Source organism: Tenebrio molitor, chromosome 5, assembly GCF_963966145.1.
Source record: "Tenebrio molitor chromosome 5, icTenMoli1.1, whole genome shotgun sequence".
NCBI classification, from domain to species: Eukaryota; Metazoa; Arthropoda; class Insecta; order Coleoptera; family Tenebrionidae; genus Tenebrio; species Tenebrio molitor.
In genome coordinates, this window is record NC_091050.1 from 2,627,704 (window position 1) to 2,648,490 (window position 20,787).

General features: G+C 33.0%; 4 protein-coding genes across 5 annotated transcripts; 3 read left to right on the forward strand and 1 right to left on the reverse strand.

Moving 5' to 3' along the window:
* Positions 1–2,867: 2,867 nt before the first annotated feature.
* Positions 2,868–7,705, forward strand: LOC138130254 (probable multidrug resistance-associated protein lethal(2)03659). Of its 2 annotated transcripts, XM_069046683.1 has the most exons (10): positions 2,868–3,006; positions 3,202–3,294; positions 3,344–3,577; positions 3,631–4,061; positions 4,109–4,265; positions 4,378–6,040; positions 6,095–6,245; positions 6,319–6,549; positions 6,605–7,554; positions 7,613–7,705. In XM_069046683.1, the coding sequence occupies exons 2-10, from the start codon at positions 3,203–3,205 to the stop codon at positions 7,640–7,642; spliced, it is 3,939 nt and encodes a 1,312-aa protein (XP_068902784.1). In that variant the 5' UTR covers positions 2,868–3,006; position 3,202; the 3' UTR covers positions 7,643–7,705. The 2 variants fall into 2 exon arrangements, with proteins under 2 accessions (XP_068902784.1, XP_068902783.1); XM_069046682.1 differs by lacking the exon at positions 2,868–3,006 and having other exon boundaries at positions 3,013–3,294.
* Positions 7,706–13,702: 5,997 nt separating this feature from the next.
* On the forward strand, positions 13,703–15,518 carry LOC138130688 (heparin sulfate O-sulfotransferase-like). Its single transcript, XM_069047298.1, has 3 exons — positions 13,703–14,465; positions 14,520–14,944; positions 14,994–15,518. Exons 1-3 carry the CDS (start codon positions 14,357–14,359, stop codon positions 15,453–15,455), a joined length of 996 nt encoding a protein of 331 aa, XP_068903399.1. The 5' UTR covers positions 13,703–14,356; the 3' UTR covers positions 15,456–15,518.
* A 465-nt stretch (positions 15,519–15,983) lies between these two features.
* Positions 15,984–17,577, forward strand: ATP6AP2 (ATPase H(+)-transporting accessory protein 2). The gene is made up of 5 exons (XM_069047297.1): positions 15,984–16,153; positions 16,239–16,603; positions 16,657–16,794; positions 16,843–17,121; positions 17,175–17,577. Exons 1-5 carry the CDS (start codon positions 16,111–16,113, stop codon positions 17,352–17,354), a joined length of 1,005 nt encoding a protein of 334 aa, XP_068903398.1. The 5' UTR covers positions 15,984–16,110; the 3' UTR covers positions 17,355–17,577.
* ND-MLRQ (NADH dehydrogenase (ubiquinone) MLRQ subunit) lies at positions 17,557–18,126 on the reverse strand. Its single transcript, XM_069047299.1, has 3 exons — positions 17,965–18,126; positions 17,772–17,915; positions 17,557–17,716 (listed from the first exon to the last, which is right to left on the reverse strand). Exons 1-3 carry the CDS (start codon positions 18,004–18,006, stop codon positions 17,660–17,662), a joined length of 243 nt encoding a protein of 80 aa, XP_068903400.1. The 5' UTR covers positions 18,007–18,126; the 3' UTR covers positions 17,557–17,659.
* Positions 18,127–20,787: the final 2,661 nt, after the last annotated feature.

Sequence of the window (20,787 nt, forward strand, 5' to 3'; positions counted from 1 at the left end):
AAAAAGTTGCATTCTTAAAGAAAAAATTAAATAATTAAAATCAAAATTCTCATGGTTACTAAAAAAGAGACTAAAGCCGGAACGTTGTAGATGTGAATTGGCACTACCAGCAAAAGTAACTAGGTGCGCTAATACGGTTATTGCAATTTATGACAGATCTCACTAACGTACAGTTCAATCATAAGTTTTAAACGACCTTGAGTTTGACAATTCACATCCAAAACGTTTTTACTTTAGTTAATCATACAAAACGACTCTTTGGTAAAAATTTTGGGGCAAAAAATCGTGGAAAACTTTTGCGAATTTTGGAGAAGAGTCATAAATTGGCGAGTTCTCCCACTGGTTAAAATTAACACACGTGTTTCAGATACACCCTGTATATATTTAAAAAATTTAATTTCCATGATACTCTTACAGTAATTGTGCGAAACTGTCTTTAACTTTTCGTTTAAGCAAATTTTATTACCACGTGTAAGGAAATACATTTTTTGTGCGTTTCATATTAGTTCACCTTGAATGTCTTTTTGGTAATCAGCTGGTGTGGATATGACGTAGTTACGTTTTCAATGACAAAGGAATTTACTATTATCTTGTTAATTTTATCATTACGTAGTTATTAAAGTTACGTATTATTACACCATTGCACAAATTCGTATCAATCTTAATCCCACATATTTTTAAAATTTTCAGCAATTTTATATTTCATAAATAGTAAGCGGTTATCTTTATATGAAACATTTTGCACGTTATAAAGGAACAAAAGGAAAATTAAAGAGAATTACAATACTAATTTTAGAATCCATCTTATTATTAGCTTGCTTTCAGAAGTATAAATACACTTCTGTTCACGGAAAAAGCATACAAGTCTTGAGAGAGATTTTTGCGATTTTTTGGCTGTGTAAATTTACTTGATGTTTGTTTCCGTGTTTATCCATATTAAGTTATCAGGTAAGAGTTTACAAACGAATTTTGATTATACCAGACTTAAAAGAACCAACAATAAACCTTGAAAACAAAGAATAATGTTGATAACAGTAACATTAGAGGGGACCTTAAGTACACTTTTACTGACTGAAATCGAATTATTTCAATTACCTGCCACTGACAATGACAGTGACATCAGGTAATGGTAAATCTAGTTTACACAAGCAAAATGTAAGTGTAGGTATGCTTTTTCAGTGAACAGAAGTGTACAGTTATTTTATTTCAAACAACGTTCCAGTTAAGTTTGAAGTGTTAGTGTTACAAAGTAAATTTTTCCATGTATGTGGTACTTTATACTTGATATTTATATTTGACAATTTAAATAAAAACGTAACAAGTTTAATTCTTGATATCTTTCTTTGTCACTATCAGAAGCACTTAATAATGAAGTGACGATTGTTCCTAATTTATGATAAGAAGATTTAATTAAGTAGATTTAATATAATTATCTTTGTTCTGTTGAGAATGGAATCTCAAGTCACTTATTCAAATATCTAATAAAATCTAAAAGTCATTGTTTAACTTTTATCAGGAATTTTGATTTCTCAATAATGATGCGGCATAGATCAAAATTTCAATGACACACTTTATGTAAGTACATGTTAGGGCTTCATTTGCAGAATTCAAACTAATACGATTGTGATCTGAAATGGAAACAAGAGAGTTAAAGTGCAAACAATTGGAAAGCAGTTGATAAAAAACAATTGAAATGATGTTGGCGTTTTTAAGAACAAACAGCCAACATACATATTTACATAAAATTTTTGTATGAATTAAGCTTAAGGCTGCAAAAAAATTTCGTCATATTTCTCAATGTTGTGTCCAGTAAAAAGAGTTAAATATGAAAATAATTGATATATTATGCTGAGAGAGTAATGATTGTGTTCACAAGAGGTAGCCTTGAGGTGTTGGGTATAAAATAATTGCATTTAGCACAGAAACAAATTAAATACGTTATTTTTAGAATGTAGCGAAACAAATAGTAAAAAAAAAAGTTATATAGGTAGATTTTGCAATTATTACATAATTCGAAAAGTTAGTCAGATAATTATGTTGACATTAAAATCTTTATTTTAAGTCGAATCATATATTGGGTGATTCAAAATGATTGTGGCCAAGTATGGCAACTATGTACGAAAATTTATGTGGCAACTGTGTGAATGGGGTAGAGTTGACATTTGTATGACATTTCATAAGCGTGCATTTGATTTTTTCAATTCCATTACACATTGATTTGACAACTTACAAAATTGCGCGACTATGAACTGTCAAGGAAATGTCAACTCTACCCTACCCACACAGTTGCCACATACATTTTCGTACATAGTTGCCATACTTGGCCACAATCATTTTGAATCACCCAATATGTAATTATAATCGTGTCAGAAATAAATTACGCCCTAGAATTCGAACTTTTAGGGAATATTAAGTAATTTTGAATGCCAAAGGTTGGTTACAATGAATTGAGAGATTAAGTTCAACTAAATATGCCGCCAGAAACCGAAATTGATTGTGAAACGAAAAAACATCTATCACTTAGCGAGAAATTAACCATTTGCAACTGTTACAAGGAATTCGCTGCCTTACATTTTGGATATGGTTACGATATCACCAGAAACCACATTGCCTCCAACCTAACCAAATTTATGGCAACCTACTATCGAACATCCCTAGGGAGTAATTTATTTTTGACACGATTATAGGTATTAATATTTGTGCTCATGATTATAAAATAGTATAGTAACAGTAACAGGATAACATTGTCTATCCAGATATGTTACACTTGTAATTTCATAAATTTGAAAAAATATCGAAAAAGTATCTACAGCACATGTAATCAGCAGTTTTCTTATCAAGGAGCTCATGTTTTTTTGCATTATCTGATATGTTCCAACTGTTAAACCATTCGTTATCATTAAGATAAAACAATTCAATAGCTTCAAGTTGAAATTTTGTATTTAATATAAAAAACTTCTACTTCTAAAGAGATTAATGTGGCAACGACGTGAGTGAAACGTGAAAGTGATTGCCAACTAAAAATAAGTTTTCTGTGAACGTGATTTAATTGAAGAAACTAGAAGTTGCGGCGATTTAAATTCAGTAGAGAAATATAAGAAACCAAAACACATGTTTCTTAATTTATATCTTGATTTAAAAAAAAAAATAACGTGTCGACGGACAAAATTTTAAAATCTATAAAACACATAGTTGTTTAAGGATGGATGATAAGAGCGAGCCCGCAAAAAAACCGGAAAAGGAAAGGATCCACCCTCAACAAAGGGCAAATTTACTATCTAAGCTATTTTTTTGGTAAGATCTTAAAAAAAGTGTTTTGAACGTTTCATTGATTCGATTGTAGCTGGGCACTACCACTATTTGTAAAAGGTTTTAAAAAAGATCTCACAGAAGATGATCTGTACGGACCTTTAAAATCACACGAATCGAGACGTTTGGGGGATAAACTTGAAGAAACCTGGATCAAAGAAACGAATCTGCACAGACGACCTTCTTTCTGGAGGACTCTAGTCAAAGTATATGGTCTTGAAATCTCCCTCTACGGGATAGTTATATTGATTCAAGAACTAATCGTAAAGTAAAACCATCAATGTTAAATATTTGCAAGCGGTTAAGACAATTTGTTTTCAGGATGGCTCATCCGTTGTTGATTGGGCGATTGATGGCCTATTATGATCCACTGCAAACCGAAGTGACCAAAGACAAAGCGTACTTGTACGCATGTGGCATCATAGTCATTTCCTTGATCAACGTATTAATCACCCATTCGTACTTTTTTGGCCTGCAACACCTTGGAATGCGAATTCGGGTTGCTGCTTGTTCTTTAATCTATCGAAAAGCGCTAAAACTAAGTAAAAGTGCTCTTGTAGAAACGACCGTCGGGCAGATGGTGAACCTGATGTCAAACGATGTCAATCGTTTTGATTTTTTGGTACTGCATGTGCATCATTTGGTCATAGCACCTCTTGAAGCTATCGTCGTAATCTACTTGCTTTATGCTACGGTAGATGCTGCCGCTTTAGCAGGAGCTGGTCTCCTTCTGTTATTCGTGCCGTTGCAAAGTAAGATGCGAACATTTTCGATGGACCAAAGTGACAATATTTTTTAGTGTACCTCGGCAAGAGGACCGCTTTTTATAGACGCAGGACAGCCGTAAAAACCGACCAAAGAGTACGACTCATGAATGAAATCATTACTGGTATACAAGTTATCAAAATGTACACGTGGGAAAAGCCGTTTGCTAAACTGGTAGAACTGGCTAGAAAGTACGTGATGATTTTTTTCATCAAACAAAATTTTATTCATCATCATATCATATTGCAATCACTTCACTTATCACGACATTAGTTTAATTTGTCTTAATTCTGTCTTTTCCAGATATGAGATAACACAAATCAGAGCAAGTTCCTACCTTAAAGCTATCAATGTCTCTTTTATCATTTTTCTGAACAGAACTTCGATCTATTTATGTATCTTAACTTACGTTCTCACCGGAAACACCCTAAAGGCTGAATATGTCTACGTAGTGACATCCTTTTACGGTATTTTAAGACAATCCTTGACGATGTTCTTGCCTAGAGGAATTACATTGCTGGCTGAAACCAACATTTCAGTAAAAAGATTAGAGAAGTTCTTGTCCTACGACGAAGTGAAATTAGGCGGAGATTCATTTGTGCACGCAAACGGCACAAAGAAATCTAAAATTGATGAATCCTTGGAACTGGTTGATAAACCACCTCCCACAGAGAAGAACATTGGGGTGTACATGAGCGACGTGGCTGTGAAATGGGCTCCTTCGCAACCAGAAAACACACTAACCGACATAAACTTCAATGTTGGCCCTCGCCAGCTGGTTGGAGTCGTGGGTCCTGTCGGAAGTGGCAAAACAACTTTATTGCACGTCATTTTGAAAGAGCTCCCTTTGACCAAAGGGCATTTGGAAGTGTTCGGACGAGTCTCCTACGCTGCCCAAGAACCGTGGCTGTTCGCCTCCAGCATCAGGCAAAACATCCTGTTCGGAGACAAACTGGACGCCCTGAAATACCAGCAAGTCATCAAAGTGTGCGCGTTGGAACGTGATTTTTCCTTGTTTCCTTACGGCGACCGTACGATCGTCGGTGAAAGAGGAGTCATGTTGAGCGGAGGCCAAAAAGCTCGTATCAATCTGGCCAGAGCGATTTACAAAGAAGCAGACATTTATTTGTTGGACGATCCTTTGTCTGCTGTCGATGCGCACGTCGGCAAACAACTCTTCGACAACTGTATTTCCGGGTATTTAAAAAACAAGTGTACAGTACTGGTCACGCATCAAATACAATACCTGAGCAACGTCGACAGGATTTATCTGTTGGAAGAGGGAAAGGTCACTACCAGTGGCACCTACGAAGAGTTGCGAAATTCCGGGGGTGAATTTGTTAAATTGCTAGAGGAAGTGAACACGTTGGCGGAACAAAAGGAAGAGAAACGACTGTCCGATATTCAGAAAGTGAAATCGTTGAAGAGCTTGGAAGACGGCGACAAACCGACAGAAGTGAAAGAGCATCGCAGTACGGGGACACTCTCAAAGAGAATATATTTGCGATATTTGAAAGCAGGAGGACACTATTTTATATCCTGTTTTGTATTGCTCTTGTTCATTCTGGCACAAGGGGCGGCAAGTGGAACCGATCTGTTTGTGACGTTTTGGGTAAACTTGGAACAAGCAAAAGTCGAAAGGGAAACATCTACCGTAGAACTGAATGAAACCAGAAGCAACGAAGAAAATTACGAAAGCTTGTTTTTCACTGCCAACAATTGTATCTATATCCATACTTCAATCATAATATTCTTGATTGTCATAACCATCACTCGGTCTTTAAGTTTTTTCAAAGTGTGCATGACAGCTTCTAAAAATTTACATAACAATATGTTTTCAAACATTGTGTATACTTCAATGAGATTTTTCAACACAAATCCGTCTGGCAGAATCTTGAACAGATTTTCCAAAGATATGGGGTCCATCGACGAAACACTTCCTCAGTCCATTACGGACACACTGCAAGTATTTTTTTTCTAATTATACACTCGCCAATACCTACATGCTTTCTTTATACAGGTCGGCCTTAACGTTTTCGCAATTACCATGGTTTTATCGTCGATCAATCCGTGGATCATCATTCCAACTATAATTATCTTCGTAATATTTTACTTTTATAAAATGATATTCTTAGCCACAAGCAGAAATTTAAAAAGAATGGAAGGCACAAGTGAGTGGTCATAACATGTACATCACTGCTATTTTGTAATTTTAATTTTACAACTGCGATTTTGAAATTTTAGCCAGAAGCCCGGTTTTCTCTCACTTATCTGCATCACTGCAAGGTCTGCCAACCATCAGAGCCTTTGATGCCGAAGAAACTTTAAGGAAAGAATTTGACCACCATCAAGACCTTCACAGTTCTGCATATTACATGTTCGTCGCTTGCAGCCGAACGTTCGCTTTTTGGCTTGACATGAATTGTATCGTTTACATTGGTTTTGTGGTTTTGAGTTTTCTTTTCCTCGGAACTGGTACGTTCTCGCTTGCTTAAAAGCTGTGACACATTAAAATTGTTCAACATTTTAGAGACTTACGGCGGCAACGTAGGTTTGGCCATAACTCAATCCATCACTTTAACGGGAATGTTGCAATGGGGAATGAGACAATGGAGCGAATTAGAAAACCAAATGACATCGGTAGAAAGAGTGGTTGAATATACAGAACTCGAAAATGAACATGATGACGGGACACAATTAGTACCAAAGTCCTGGCCCACTGAGGGCAAAATGGAATTCCAATCGGTTTTCATGCAGTATTCTCCTGAAGAACCTTTCGTACTCAGAAATTTATCGTTTGTAGTCAACGCCAGTGAAAAAATTGGCATTGTTGGCAGAACTGGTGCTGGCAAATCGTCACTGATAACGGCAATTTTCCGTCTAGCGTCGATCGAAGGAAACATAATCGTGGACAACATCGACACCAAGCAGATATCGTTGAACAGTCTACGTTCAAGAATTTCGATAATCCCGCAAGAACCGGTTCTGTTTTCGGGAACTTTGCGCAAGAATCTGGACCCATTCGACGAGTACCAAGACGACCAACTGTGGAATGCTTTGGATGAAGTCAACTTAAAAAGCGTCGTCTCCGAATTGCCTTCCGGCTTGTCGAGTGCCATGTCCGAAGGCGGTTCAAATTTCAGTGTGGGTCAACGTCAATTGTTGTGCCTGGCTAGGGCAGTGGTGCGCAGTAACAGAATTCTGATTTTGGACGAAGCCACGGCTAATGTTGACCCACAAACCGACGAATTAATTCAAACTACTATAAGAAGGAAATTCAAGGAATGCACAGTTTTAACAATAGCGCACAGACTCCAGACGGTCATGGATTCGGACAGGATTTTGGTGATGAGCGCAGGACGAGCAGTCGAGTATGATCATCCCCATGTTCTTTTACAAAACACCGGTGGTGTCTTTTACGGATTGGTCCAACAAACCGGACAAGGGATGGCGGCGAATTTAATAAAACTAGCAAGCGAGGTAAAGTTTTTCTTTTCCTAGATTGACACTTTGTAAACAACTGTTGTTTTCTTTACAGAATTACAAGTCAGATGGCATATCGAATTAGTCCAAAGCAGTCGATTAAAAATGTTATATATTTAAACTGTATGCAATAAATTTTCATTTATTACCCCTTGGAAAAATTATTGTGACCAATGAAATTAATGTTGCGTAGTAGTACATATAATATGTGTAACTTTTTAACTCAGATTATTATGTCTAGTTTTCTTAGTCATTTTCCTACGTTCTATGCATTTTTTCAACAAAAACCCGTATTTCTACCAAAACATCAAAAAACAACATTGAATTTGATTTTTTACCCTGATTTTTAACCAAGTTCTAACTCAGATTTTCCCAAATCATCAATTTTTTTAGGAAAATGAGTCGATTTTCAAGTTTTGTCGTTGAAGTTTGTTGAGTTTGGAAAAACAGCCCATTGAAGTCGGTTCAAAAACACAAAAAATTGAAAAAATGACTTGTTTTTAGGCTCATTTTATCTATTGAAACATCAAATTTTTATGGAAAATTCCCCATTTTTTATGACCTTTTTAAAAATGTGAGCGAGACTTTTTATGCCAAAATAAGGAAAACTACCCTGATTTTTACGATTTCTTAAAAATGTGAGCCAGACGTAACAACTGAATCTGTGGTTTTTGTTGAAAAAAATTCATAGAACATAGGAAAATGACTAAGAAAACTAGACATAATAATCTGAGTTAAAAAGTTACACATATTAGACTACTAAAAGTGAAAATCAATTAGTTTGCATCAAACAAATAAAGAAATATTGCATTGAATCATAAAAATAGAAGATCAAACTGGTGTGGAAATTTTAAAAATCGAATTCCATAAAAATTTGAGTTATCATTTAAAAAATAAAATTACCACCGCCGAGTTTTAGTAATTTTTACCAGGATTACCAATTTAATGACAATTTGACAATTCACAACTAAACTAAAACCACAGAATAGAAACAATCAGAAGGCAAAGTCGGCAAAATCGCCTTTGATCTCAGTCAACCAGCGGCAGTCATTAATATAGCGTAGAATATCAGGTCCGCATTTACAACATGTGAGCCCGAGGTTCAGGTCCGGACTCGCATAAATTGTTTTGAGTTATTTGTGCGAAAAGTACATAATTATGATAAAATAAGTTCACAGGGGTTTTCCACATCACCTCAGAGGTACCCTAATTGGTGCGTTGGCTCTTATGGAGGCCTCGCCAATAGCCCTATCTCCAGTTGAAAATAAAACCAGGAATTGTGTGAAGTTTCATCAATTTTCTGCCCGTTTATAACAACTTCGGTTCACTAATGCGGAAGCCAATGTTTGTTAGAATTCCAATAAGATTTTGAATCATAATTTGTAAAGTATCTGTAGATGCTTACATAACGGTGTATATAAATGTAGCAACTAAAGTTGTGATTAAAATAAACATAAAATGATATAGTGCTAGAAAGAGATGAATGCGTCACCATCGTAATTAGAGTCATGACTAAATTTAATAAGGGTGTCGTGATACGGCCCATTATCTTCATTTTTAGAAAAAAAAGTGAACTTTCATTCTGCTTAGATAATTTGTATGTAAACTAGCCAAAACTGAATAGGGAATTCCACAATTTTTCTTAGAAAGCAAAATAATTGCTCCAATCCTCCCACGTATTCTTAAACACTAGATAAATTTTAAATGTTACAGGTACTTGGAACATTACATCTAATGTGTATCTTTATATATTTCTAACACATTTCATTATAAATTTTAAACTGTATTTATAAAAAATTCAAAAATGGAAAAATTCCCTATTCATTTTTGCTTAGTTTATTAGGAACAGTTAACAATTTTGAATTTCTTAAATTATTATATCAACCGGGAAATTGAAAATAAGAGATGGTGCCCATAAAAACATATCCATTGAATATTGGGAACGACGGACCAAGGTGCCGCCGGTTGATGGAGGGGTCAGATATTAAAGGTTCAACTCATAAGTCATAATAACATTAAGTGAAGTATCGGCTGTTTTTTTTTTTAATTTCACCTAAAAGTAGGCGTCGAAGAGTTGACTGTGAATGCACCACTCGTGTAAAAACGTATGAACGCCTACTTTGAGGTGAAATTAAAAAAAAAAAAAAAAAACACCCGATAGTATTGTATTTCCCGCTGACCGTAAGGAATACGTTGATTACTTTAACATTTACAAACAGTACAAAACCATGTGTAATACCCTTGTTCCTTTGTAATCCAAATAGTTCCAAATTTTTAGCAATTTGGCGTAGCAGTTCCCTGTAATGCATCAATATCTCTGTGTAATAAATAACAGATGGCGGATCCCACTAATTACTTTGCTTAATTTTTCATTGAGAATACTACTAAATGTACTAATTTCTGCGTTAATTTCACTTGCTAATTTCACCACTAATTATTCCAATGTGAATGAAACTTTAGTTTGTAGTTTAACGTGCCGAACAAAAATGGCACTAAAGTATTGTGTTCCTTGTGTTCATTATTTAAACGTAAATTGAAACTATCCCACCTCCACCCGGCGGCACGGCAATTTTGCCGGAGTACATACACTATTACGGATATTACTATCAAGTAATAGTGCAGTGCTTATCAACATAATTACCGGCGTCTCGCCTCCGCATTTTGACTTTGCTGTGTATTATGTTCTGTGTCAATGTTAAGGAATTTCCTCACGATGTGACATGAGTATAATAATATACCTTTTTGAATTTCAACTACCAATGTGTTATTTAAATCCAGAATTTTTAAATTTTTAAAAAGAGATTGCGGTACTATTCCCGTTGCTGAAATTACAAGTGGTAAAATCGAAATTTTTTCTAAACACCAAAGATTTCTCATAGCGACGGACAGCTCTAAATATTTATTAATTTTTGTGTTATATGTCTGTATTATATTATGTGAATTTGGAACAGCTTTATCTAAAAGATATGCTTGCTTTTGTTGTTTATTTAAAATTATAATGTCTGGTCTGTTATGCTTAATATGAATGTCAGTTAAAATTGTTCTATCAAAATATAACTTGTAACTGTCATTTTCCAAACAACTTTCTGGTGTATAACTATAATGTGGTTGTGTATTCTTTAATAAATTGAATTTAACAGCTAAATTCATGTGTATAATTTTAGCGAATATATCGTGACGTTTTTTATATTCGCTTTGAGCCAAAACGGTGCAAGAAGAAATGATGTGTTCAATTGTTTCCCCTTCAGTTCCGCAAATCCTACATTTATCAATTATCGATTGTAAACCGCATATGTGTTTTTTATAATTTCTTGTATTTATTACACGATCTTGTATTGCAAATATAAATCCTTCCGTCTCAGGGTGAATGTTTGATTTCTTAAGCCATGCATGAGAGGCCTGAATATTAACTTCTGGTTGTTCCAGTTCTTTAAAGTATCTCCCATGTAAAGACTTCTGTTTTAAATTTGCTATTGTGTCAGGTATATTTGGCTTAACAATGTCTGAAATTATATTATCACTTAAATTTAAAGGTGTGTAGCCTTTATCGGCTGAAACCAAAGCATTGAAAAAGGTGTTATCACGAGCTCTATTGAGGAAATAATTTTTTAGTGAAGCAATTTGATTTTTTAGCAGTATTTCTAGATTTGAAAAACCCCTACCACCGTTTTCGCGTGGTAAATTAAATCTTTCAATAGCAGATTTAGGATGGTGTTTACTAAATTTGGTAAAAAGAACTCTAGTTTTAATGTTTATGTTCTGTAAATTAGTTTTGGACCATTTTATAACACCGAAAGAATAGGTCAGTAATGGAACAGCATATGTATTAACTGCTTTAATTAAATTATTACCGTTTAATTTTGATTTTAAAATAGATTTAATTCTTAAATAAAATTGCTTTTCTAAATTTTCTTTTATAATTGAGTGTTGAATATGATTTGATTGATTAATACCTAAATATTTATAAAATTCTCCTTTATTTAAATTTTTAATGATTTCTCCTTCTTGAGTTATATATTCTAAATGTTCGTAATGACCGCGACATATTGATTGCATTTTAGACTTATCAATACCAAAACTCATCCCAATATCATTTGAGAAATTTTCAGTTATTGTTAGTAAAGATAAAATGTGATTCTTTTTTGATGCATAAAGTTTTATGTCATCCATATAAAGAAGGTGATTTAATTTGGATAGTGTGGTATTATTAAGTCTAATATTGAAACCATATCCAGTGCTATTTAATAGATTTGTCAAAGGATTAATGGCTAGACAAAACCATAAAGGACTTAAAGAATCTCCTTGATAAATTCCCCGTTTAATTTGAATAGGCTCGGATTTTAATTTATTATTGTTTATTGATAAATTTAAAGTAGTTCTCCAAAATGTCATAACATGAGATAAAAAGTTAATCAAATCTAAATTAATTTTATAAATTTTAAGAATTTTAATTAACCATGAATGTGGTACTGAATCATAGGCTTTTTTGTAGTCTATGAATGCGGTATAAATATTTGATAATCTTAAGATAATAATTATTTTAATTGAAAAGATTTTTTTTTTAATTCCCACATCTAGAAAACCAATCATGTTAGAGTGTTCTCGTTGAAACAACTAGCGACAACACTGTTTAAAAACGAGTTCGAGCTAATCAAAAAAGAAAATGAGATAACAAAAGCCGCAGTAACCATCTTGCAAAAAGAAAAAACCATCTTGCAAAAAGAAAATGAGATAACAAAAGCCGCAGTAACCATCTTGCAAAAAGAAAATGAGTTAATAAAAGTTAAATCAAATATGGAGTTATTAAAATTAAAAACGGATTTAGTAAGTTAATATGGTATTGATTGTTGTTGGGTATTTAATGGAAATTTCCATCATTTTTTAGGACGAAAAAAACTGGGAGCTTTTAAAAATTTATATTTATCGGAAATTATGCCTAAGAAAATTTATGGTTTCATTTCGCGAAAAGTATGTACGACCTCAAATGGGAACAAAGTGGCCAGACAAATGGGTAAACTTTTTAAGAAATAAGGAAGAATCATTAAATCTCTGGTACTTTGATGCAAAACTTTTTCTTGAACAATATACTGAATTATATGAGAATTTGAACAACAACGCTCATCCAGAATTTAATATACGAGACTGCATAGAGGTCCCTGTAAACGTGTTTGACCAAACTGAATTAAGAGTATTAGGTTTTTTATGGGAAAATTGGCCGTTGCCTTTAGGTAATTTTAAAATTATATATTCCCAAAAACCACCAACTAGCATCGCTACATTAAAAAAAGAAAATAATGAATTTCAACTCATTTGCTAAGCATGTGAGTTGCCGAAAATGGTCAAAAAAAACACCCATATTTGTTGAGTTATTAATTTTTGAAAATGTATTTTATGTTAACACGTTTTTATTAAAATAAATTTTATTTTTAGTTTGCTATTTATTTTAATCAGTTTCGAAACTAAAAGAACCCAACTCGTTTAGTGAATCACAGACGATTAATTAGTTTTATTATTTGATCGATCAGACCACATTTAAATCCAAAAACTGTCAAGTCAAATTTATCAGATTTAACTAATGTATTCGAAATATCATCAAATTCATAATACATTTTATCTTTAAAGAAATAGAAATTTCTATATCTGAATGCTCTGCTTATATTTGGAGGTACTCCACCAAATAATTCTGAAATTAGGCCATTTTTCTTTGATCTAAACAAACACTCATCAAACTCAATGTATAAGACTTTATCATAAAATACATATATATGTTTTTCCAGAATAAGTTCTAAATATTGCATCAATTCTTTTTCCTTTTGGTATTCCTAAATTTTCAATAGATTTACCATTATATCCATTTTTAACATTAAAACTTGGAAAATCAATTAAATAATATACATTTTTAACAACTATTAAAACATCACCTGAAGGTAAAACGTAAAAACTCTAGAATAGCACTAATTAACCCACACGAAAACACAAGTACACACATGTAAACATGCAAGCTGAAGCAGCTGTGTACTCCGGATGACGCGCAACCTCCCACTCTCCAACAAGTTACGGCGCAACCAGTCTTTATAAACCATGGTCTCAAGGAAGCGGATTGTGTTTTTGTCCAGCTCGATTTTATGGAGCTGCAGTCTTTTTTGTAGAGCGAGAGGGAGGAGTGAACGAAACGAATACGTTTAGAACGTGGAGGAAAGTGGGCCGAATTTCGGCCGGCGTCACCTATTTATTGGACAGTTGTGACCAAACGGAGCCGGCCGACCAATGAGCGGGCAGAGACCTGGCCGTGAATGATGCCCCGCCCCGGCATGCTATTTTTTGGCAATCCAAAATTTTACTCACTATATCCAGGCCATCAAAATTACTATATTTATTGTGTGTATTAATTTGTCTGTAATTTTTTTTCTGTTTATTTTACTTTACTCAGGAACAAAAAAATTGCCTTATATTCATACATATTTAGATTTCCAGGAGCTACGGTACAAGGTAAGGAGTAAGTACAGTTTATTTTTATTTTATTCTTTGAATGAGGAGAGCTGCTGGTTCAACGATAGTTGAATCAGGTTGAATCGAAGTATGATAGATGGCACAGCGCACAGCAGTGTCTGTGGGCAAAACTTTTTTGTAGTGGGTTCGTCTTCACTCATTTATTCTTTTGATTGGCTGCCGATTTCGAGTTAAAAATTTTGCTTCTAACCACAGAAATGTTCAAAATATTTTCAAACATTTCAAAATAAATAATTGATCATGAAATACCGTTTTTGTAGGAATCCTGAAATTTATTGATCTTGTAGTGATGACAAATGTAAGGTTAGGTTATCTTTTGACAATATTTGTTATGAGTTCAATTGCTATAATTTATCAAATTCAAATAGTGAGATTACAAGAAAAAATATTTCACTTAGGTATGTATGCACTGGTATTTGTGCACAGTGACATTATCTATGTCTTTTTTGCAGAGACAAATCAAAATCAAAATGAGCAGAAAACAAATAAAAAGTCAACAGCAACAGATGACATAGTGGTTGTGTATAATAGGGTTCCAAAAACGGGATCCACTAGTTTTATAGGTGTCGCTTATGATTTGTGTAAAAAGAATAAATTTCATGTTTTACATGTTAATATAACTGCCAATAATCATATTTTATCATTAAATAATCAACACAATTTTGTCCATAATGTAACAAATTGGGACATAATGAAACCTGCAGTATACCATGGACACTTTGCTTTTATAGACTTTACAAAATTCGGGGTGCCCAAACCGTTATTTATTAATATTTTACGTAAACCATTGGACAGATTTATTTCATATTATTATTTTGTGAGGTATGGAGATAATTATCGACCATATTTAGTGCGACGGAAACATGGAAACACCATGGTGAGGACGTCATAAGTAAAAGAAGACGTTACCAGATTTTATTTTTTAGTCTTTTGATGAATGTGTCGAAAAGAACTTACCTGACTGTGATCCCAGTCACATGTGGCTGCAAATTCCATTTCTTTGTGGACATGCAACAAATTGCTGGAAACCAGGCAATAAATGGGCACTGGCTGAAGCAAAAAAAAATTTGGTGAACAATTATTTATTAGTGGGAGTTACAGAAGAGATAAACGATTTTGTTGCGATATTGGAGCAGACGCTGCCGAAGATATTTAAGGGTGCACTGGATCATTATTTAACCAGTAACAAGTCACATTTGAGGCAGACTGTACAAAAGGATTTGCCATCTTCTGCTACTGTGAAGAAAATACAAGAAAGTGCCATTTGGCAAATGGAAAATGAACTTTATGAATTTGCCTTGGACCAATTCCATTTTATTAAGAAACATACTTTAAAAGATAAAATGCAAAATGTTATGTATGAAAAAATTAGACCAAAATCTATTTGATCTAATAATTTTAAGTAAAAATTACTTTGAAAGATCACAAAATATATTTATTTACGTTTTTAATTTTAATATCTTGTTTGCCGGGTTTTCGATACAACTGCTAACTTGCCATTTCATATTTTGTATTTTGAAGCGTCACTTTGAAAATTCAAACATTCAAATCAAGCTGTTAACAGTGTTGCCAATCTAATTTAGAAGTCATAGCCCACTTTAATTATAAATTTAAATGATCTCACGGTACCAAAATGTTCTGAAATAGAGATAATGGGCCGTATGATTTCCCTTTCATTAAAGTTAAAGAACGTCATTAAATTGTTTTGTCTCTGTCTAACATAGTGCTTGGCATATACTCTCACTTTGTCTAATCAATTATTTAGCTAATGAAAGGCTTAACGAATGGGAAATCATACGGACCTTTGTTATTAAATTATTTTGTCAAAAAAAAAAAAAATTGCATGCAGACATGCTTTTCAATATTAATTTATCCAATTATTGACTTTCTACCGTATAGAGTTTCTATGGTCGTCACGTGACCAGTAAAGTGAGCAAGTGACAAGTTATCATATGACATGAAAACCTAGTCATATGACATAAAGTAGTTTGGCATAAAATTCAAGTTTTTTGGTTTTGGTAAATTAAGGGTTCGTCGTACAATATGTGGGCCGGGCTAATATGTACCGCGACCGTTGTGGCATTTGGTAAGATGAAATTTTCTAGTGAAATCTAGATATTACCATCAACGCCCATTTTTAACCACATTGATAAAATTATATTAATTTTAAGCTTCTGGAAGCGGTGAATTGACCGTGTTTCATCACCCAAAGAGTCTAGTGTTCAAAGGCCATGATCATGTGAAAGAAAGCATTTTAAAAGAAGTATATTCAACTGCTTTAGGATTCTCAACAGAGCAGTATTCAAATTGGAATGGTTTGTTTATTGAAGACCCTTTTAACTTAGCTGAAGCTATAGTGACTATTGCTGTGGATGGTGTTTCTGATATTGGCACTGGAAAAGGTCACCATTTCCCACTTAAAACAGATGAAGATGAATCAAACATTTATTCAGCATTGAAGAGAAGAATTTTGCAAAGGTATCCAGAAAGTGATAGCCACTTGGTCAGGATTAATCTTGCAGATGGATTAGAACAGGTTAATTTTTACTAATTAATATAAACATATTTTTTCACATGATTATTTTGTAGGTTCATAAATATGAAATCTTTGAAAAAGTGAAACAAGACAAGCCTAAAAAGCATGTCCACAATTATCTAAAGGTTAATGTAGATGAGGATCGCAACTTTTTGAGTGAAATTACATTATTAAATGAAATTGCTAACCAGGTGAGCAAATACTAAGAGTAAATAAAGATGTTTCAAACTTCTTTCTAGATTGAACAATCTCCTATTGTTCATGATGACAATATTCCTGATATTTTCTGGTTTAAAAGTGAGAGTCTACATCCACTGACAGATTTATATGGTGAAAATTCTACCCAAGTAAAAGAAGCTAAACAGCTTCTTAATGATGTCATTCTCACTTTGAATAATGTTTTTAATAAAAAATACAATGGCAAAGTTTTGGTGAGTGTGGTATCTAGTGATGCTATTCATACAAGACGTGCTAGAAATATTCTAGAAACTGATACTGAGAAAAACTCAGCTACCCTGGTAAACAATTTAATTCTTGTACAAGTTGCAATATTTTTGAGATTTTATTGCAGGTGAATGCAGCAAAATATTACAGCAAAGATTATCCAGTAATTTTTAATATAATTTTGTGGTTTGGAGTTGCAATGGTATTTACTCTGTTGGCAATTTGTATTGCCACTGCTACAATGGATCCTGGAAGAGATTCAATTATTTATCGTATGACTAGCACTCGCTTGAAGAAAGACAATTAACTTGAGGATTTAACTTTTATTGTCCTGTTGTTTGTTTCTTCATATTTGTAGATGTTTGTGTAAAATATGCTGTATTTAAGTTGCTTATTATAGAAGATTATTACAAAAAATTTGAAGTATTTGTTGGTTGTATTAAAATAGTTGTGATTAGCTTTAGATTATGTTTACTTAAGGTACATGTAAGTAAAATAACAATAAACAATAAGTTTATTATTTCACTTTATTTTTGAAGACTTTTTTTCTTAAATTAAAATAATTTAAGATTTACACTATTCATCTAGAAGGTGACTATCACAAGTAATTAATTAATATTTGGGCGCTGGATTCTCTACTTTTGAGTAGTCAAGGTTTGGCGAATAAAACTGAAAATGAAATATGTTTAGGTTATATCATAAGTGGTGTATGAAGACGGCTTACCTTATACTGTTTACCTCTAAATTCTTCGTTGGATATCTCACCTTTTCGATTCCACTGAACGTCCGGATTACGAAGTGCAAGTCGAAGTGTGTAACCGACAGCCCCCACACACCCCAGCCCCACACAAACGTAAAGCGGTATCAACTACAAAAAATTAAAGAAATACTGACACCACAAATCGTTATGTACTTACTGCCTTATGCTTTTTAAGGCTTGCCAAAGACATTCCCTGCATGATTATACGATTAATTTAGTTCTTTTCTACAAACCCCACAAATAATGGCGCAATCGAAATATTCCGTGGCCAACTGCGCAATCCGCAATCTTTTTCGAGATGTGTACGTGACCTTTGTCAAACAGAGATGAGAGCTATCGAATTAGCATTGGTGAAACAAGGAAAAACATACAACGTGTAGCAAGCTGTTGGGGCAACGTAAAATGCAGCAACGTTACATAATAACAAAAACTTATCTGGTGCATAGGAGCAGAGGAAAATTCAGAATGTTGTTAAAATTTTCTTACGAAAATTGTAAGGCATCCTGCATAAGTTTACAACACACTTATGAAAGCAGATACTGTTGAGTTGAATGATTTTTCAGTGTGGGCGCGCTAAATTCAAATAGAAGGCGGAGCTGCAAAAATATTTTTAGCGGAATAAATAACCAAAGACAAGAGTTCGTATAATGATAATAAAAGTAATCATTAATTTACACAGAATAGTAAATGTGACCAGTATTCAATTTAAAATGGAATGTTTGTTACAGATTTACGAAAAAAATAATTTCCAAATGGTTTTGCGGTTTAGAAGATGTTTTTCAAGAAACTTTTTAACACTCATCTTCGTTTAAAAAATTCTTTTAAAGGCGACAAAAAAAAACCGTAATAAATTCTATACATAAGCAATTCAATTAAATCACTACTTTTCTAGTGCATAATTACCTTAGTCAAGTCTTAATTTTTTCATATTTTAATCACATAATTATATAAATTAAATAAAAAGTTTATATTTGTTTCAAATAAAGCTTTATCCATCGTCGTACACTTTAAATGTCTTTGACCCATTAACTTTAAAATTTGTAAAGTGGACTGGGATTCTCATCAACTGGCATTGCGTCATTACAGCATCTGCTAGTACATACTTCCTTGTCGTAAATTGGTTTGTAATTCAAATTATGAACAGAAAAACTATGTCATTCATTGCGAATGCAACGTGTTTTATAAATAACTAAATTTAATGTAATCATTATTGAACCAACAACCATGCATGTCTTCGAAATATTTGAATATGAGTGAAGAATAATGTTTTTACCAAAGCAACCACAACGAATTTCAAGGGTACCTGAAGAGACGAGAAAATACGAAATATATCTTATTCTATCACAATGTAGATACAGATAATTTCATGTTTCATCGGACATTATCTATTGGATACAAGATGTTACATTAAACTAATAAATTAAAAGCCAGGCTTTATTCACTTTAATTTAGACAATCACAGCAATTTATCATGATAGAATATTAACTATAAATCTTTAGTTACATTTAAATAATTGATTTCTATGTGATTCTATGCGAGTTAGATTGAAGAGAGTCTCTGCTATTCTTGTAAATATGTTGCACTGCTGTTATGTTAATTATTCCTAATTAATGTTTTCGATATTTTTACTCAGCTGCAGTCGTTCCCTTAATATTATTATGTCATCATTAATAAAAGTACCTACGTTGATTACGTTGCAAAAGAAGATTTAATAAAGAAATACAGTGAGCGGCAAAAGTATGGAATAAATTCATTAAAAATTAAACAAAATTTTTTTCAAAAAAATCTTTGGACAGGTCAATTTTAGTTTACAAAAATACATATTTTAATGCAAAACAAAATTCCAAACAGTCATTTGTTTTCGAGTTATGACGTCATCGATAGTTTTTTTAAATAGAAACCCCCTATTTTTTTTCTTGATTCTGATAGCCCTTTTAATTGTCTAAACGCCAGTATAAAAATTTTGTTACCTTACATAAGGAAATTTTTGAGAAAAAGAAATAAATTTGGAAAAAAATACATTTTATAACGAACAAAAACAAGTCAAAAACTGTGTTAGTAAGTATTTAAAATTATGGAATTAAATGTTCGAATTGCCATCCCCTAACTTGTTGACAATAAGCAAGTTTATGAAGAAATTCCCCCCGTTTTAGTTTTATCTAGTTTTATCCCCGCACCCAATCAAAATTAAAATTTCTATACGTTGTGTTTCTGTTAAATGAGTCATTTTCGAAAACGTTTTGTAAAACAAATAACACATACGAATGAAATTGACAGTAACATTTGACTGTTTGATTGACCTACTTTATTTTTTGACTTGTTTTTGTTCGTTATAAAATTTATTTTTTCCAACTTTATTTTTTTTTTCTCAAAAATTTCCTTATATAAGATAACAAAATTTTTATACTGTCATTTAGACAATTAAAAGGGCTATCAGAATCAAGAAAAAAATAGGGGGTTTCCATTTAAAAAAACTATCGATGACATCATAACTCGAAAACAAATGACTGCTTGGAATTTTTTTTTATATTAAAACATGTATTTTTATAAACTAAAATTGACCTGTGCAAAGATTTTTTTGAAAAAAATTTTGTTTAATTTTTAAGGAATTTATTCCATACTTTTGCCGCTCACTGTAGAAAGCAAGGCATGTTTACACTGCCGAAAAACTAAAGGATGTATCAAAAATTTTGTTTCGGTTTGGAACGTCGCTGTCTGCAATTTTTCCTCGTTTACCATATCTTACGGTAAATAGATAACACTCAGGTGTAAACTGCGTCTTATTGAAATTCTTAACTGCAAAAAGTATCTTCGTGATTTAACAACATTGAATTTTTTCTTCCTTAGTTGATAAATTTCTTCAAGCTATTTTTAGAGCTTTATTTTTGGTATTTTCGTTATTACATTGTTATTTATTATTATGCTGGGGCGTGGGGCCCCAAAATTCGCGAAACAACTTAGTGCGGCAATGTCAACTCA

Bases quoted from the DNA above. Each gene is read 5' to 3' on its own strand.
- ATP6AP2 (XM_069047297.1), top strand. From the start codon at position 16,111: ATGTGGGCCGGGCTAATATGTACCGCGACCGTTGTGGCATTTG. The intron at 16,154-16,238 runs GTAAGATGAAAT...ATTAATTTTAAG, and splicing joins CGCGACCGTTGTGGCATTTG to CTTCTGGAAGCGGTGAATTG. The intron at 16,795-16,842 runs GTGAGCAAATAC...ACTTCTTTCTAG, and splicing joins TAAATGAAATTGCTAACCAG to ATTGAACAATCTCCTATTGT.
- LOC138130688 (XM_069047298.1), top strand. From the start codon at position 14,357: ATGACAAATGTAAGGTTAGGTTATCTTTTGACAATATTTGTTATGAGT. The intron at 14,466-14,519 runs GTATGTATGCAC...TCTTTTTTGCAG, and splicing joins AGAAAAAATATTTCACTTAG to AGACAAATCAAAATCAAAAT. The intron at 14,945-14,993 runs GTGAGGACGTCA...TTTATTTTTTAG, and splicing joins GGAAACATGGAAACACCATG to TCTTTTGATGAATGTGTCGA.
- LOC138130254 (XM_069046683.1), top strand. From the start codon at position 3,203: ATGGATGATAAGAGCGAGCCCGCAAAAAAACCGGAAAAGGAAAGGATC. The intron at 3,295-3,343 runs GTAAGATCTTAA...ATTCGATTGTAG, and splicing joins CTATCTAAGCTATTTTTTTG to CTGGGCACTACCACTATTTG. The intron at 7,555-7,612 runs GTAAAGTTTTTC...TTTTCTTTACAG, and splicing joins TAATAAAACTAGCAAGCGAG to AATTACAAGTCAGATGGCAT.
- ND-MLRQ (XM_069047299.1), bottom strand. From the start codon at position 18,006: ATGCAGGGAATGTCTTTGGCAAGCCTTAAAAAGCATAAGGCA. The intron at 17,916-17,964 runs GTAAGTACATAA...AATTTTTTGTAG, and splicing joins GCCTTAAAAAGCATAAGGCA to TTGATACCGCTTTACGTTTG. The intron at 17,717-17,771 runs GTAAGCCGTCTT...TTTCATTTTCAG, and splicing joins TTAGAGGTAAACAGTATAAG to TTTTATTCGCCAAACCTTGA.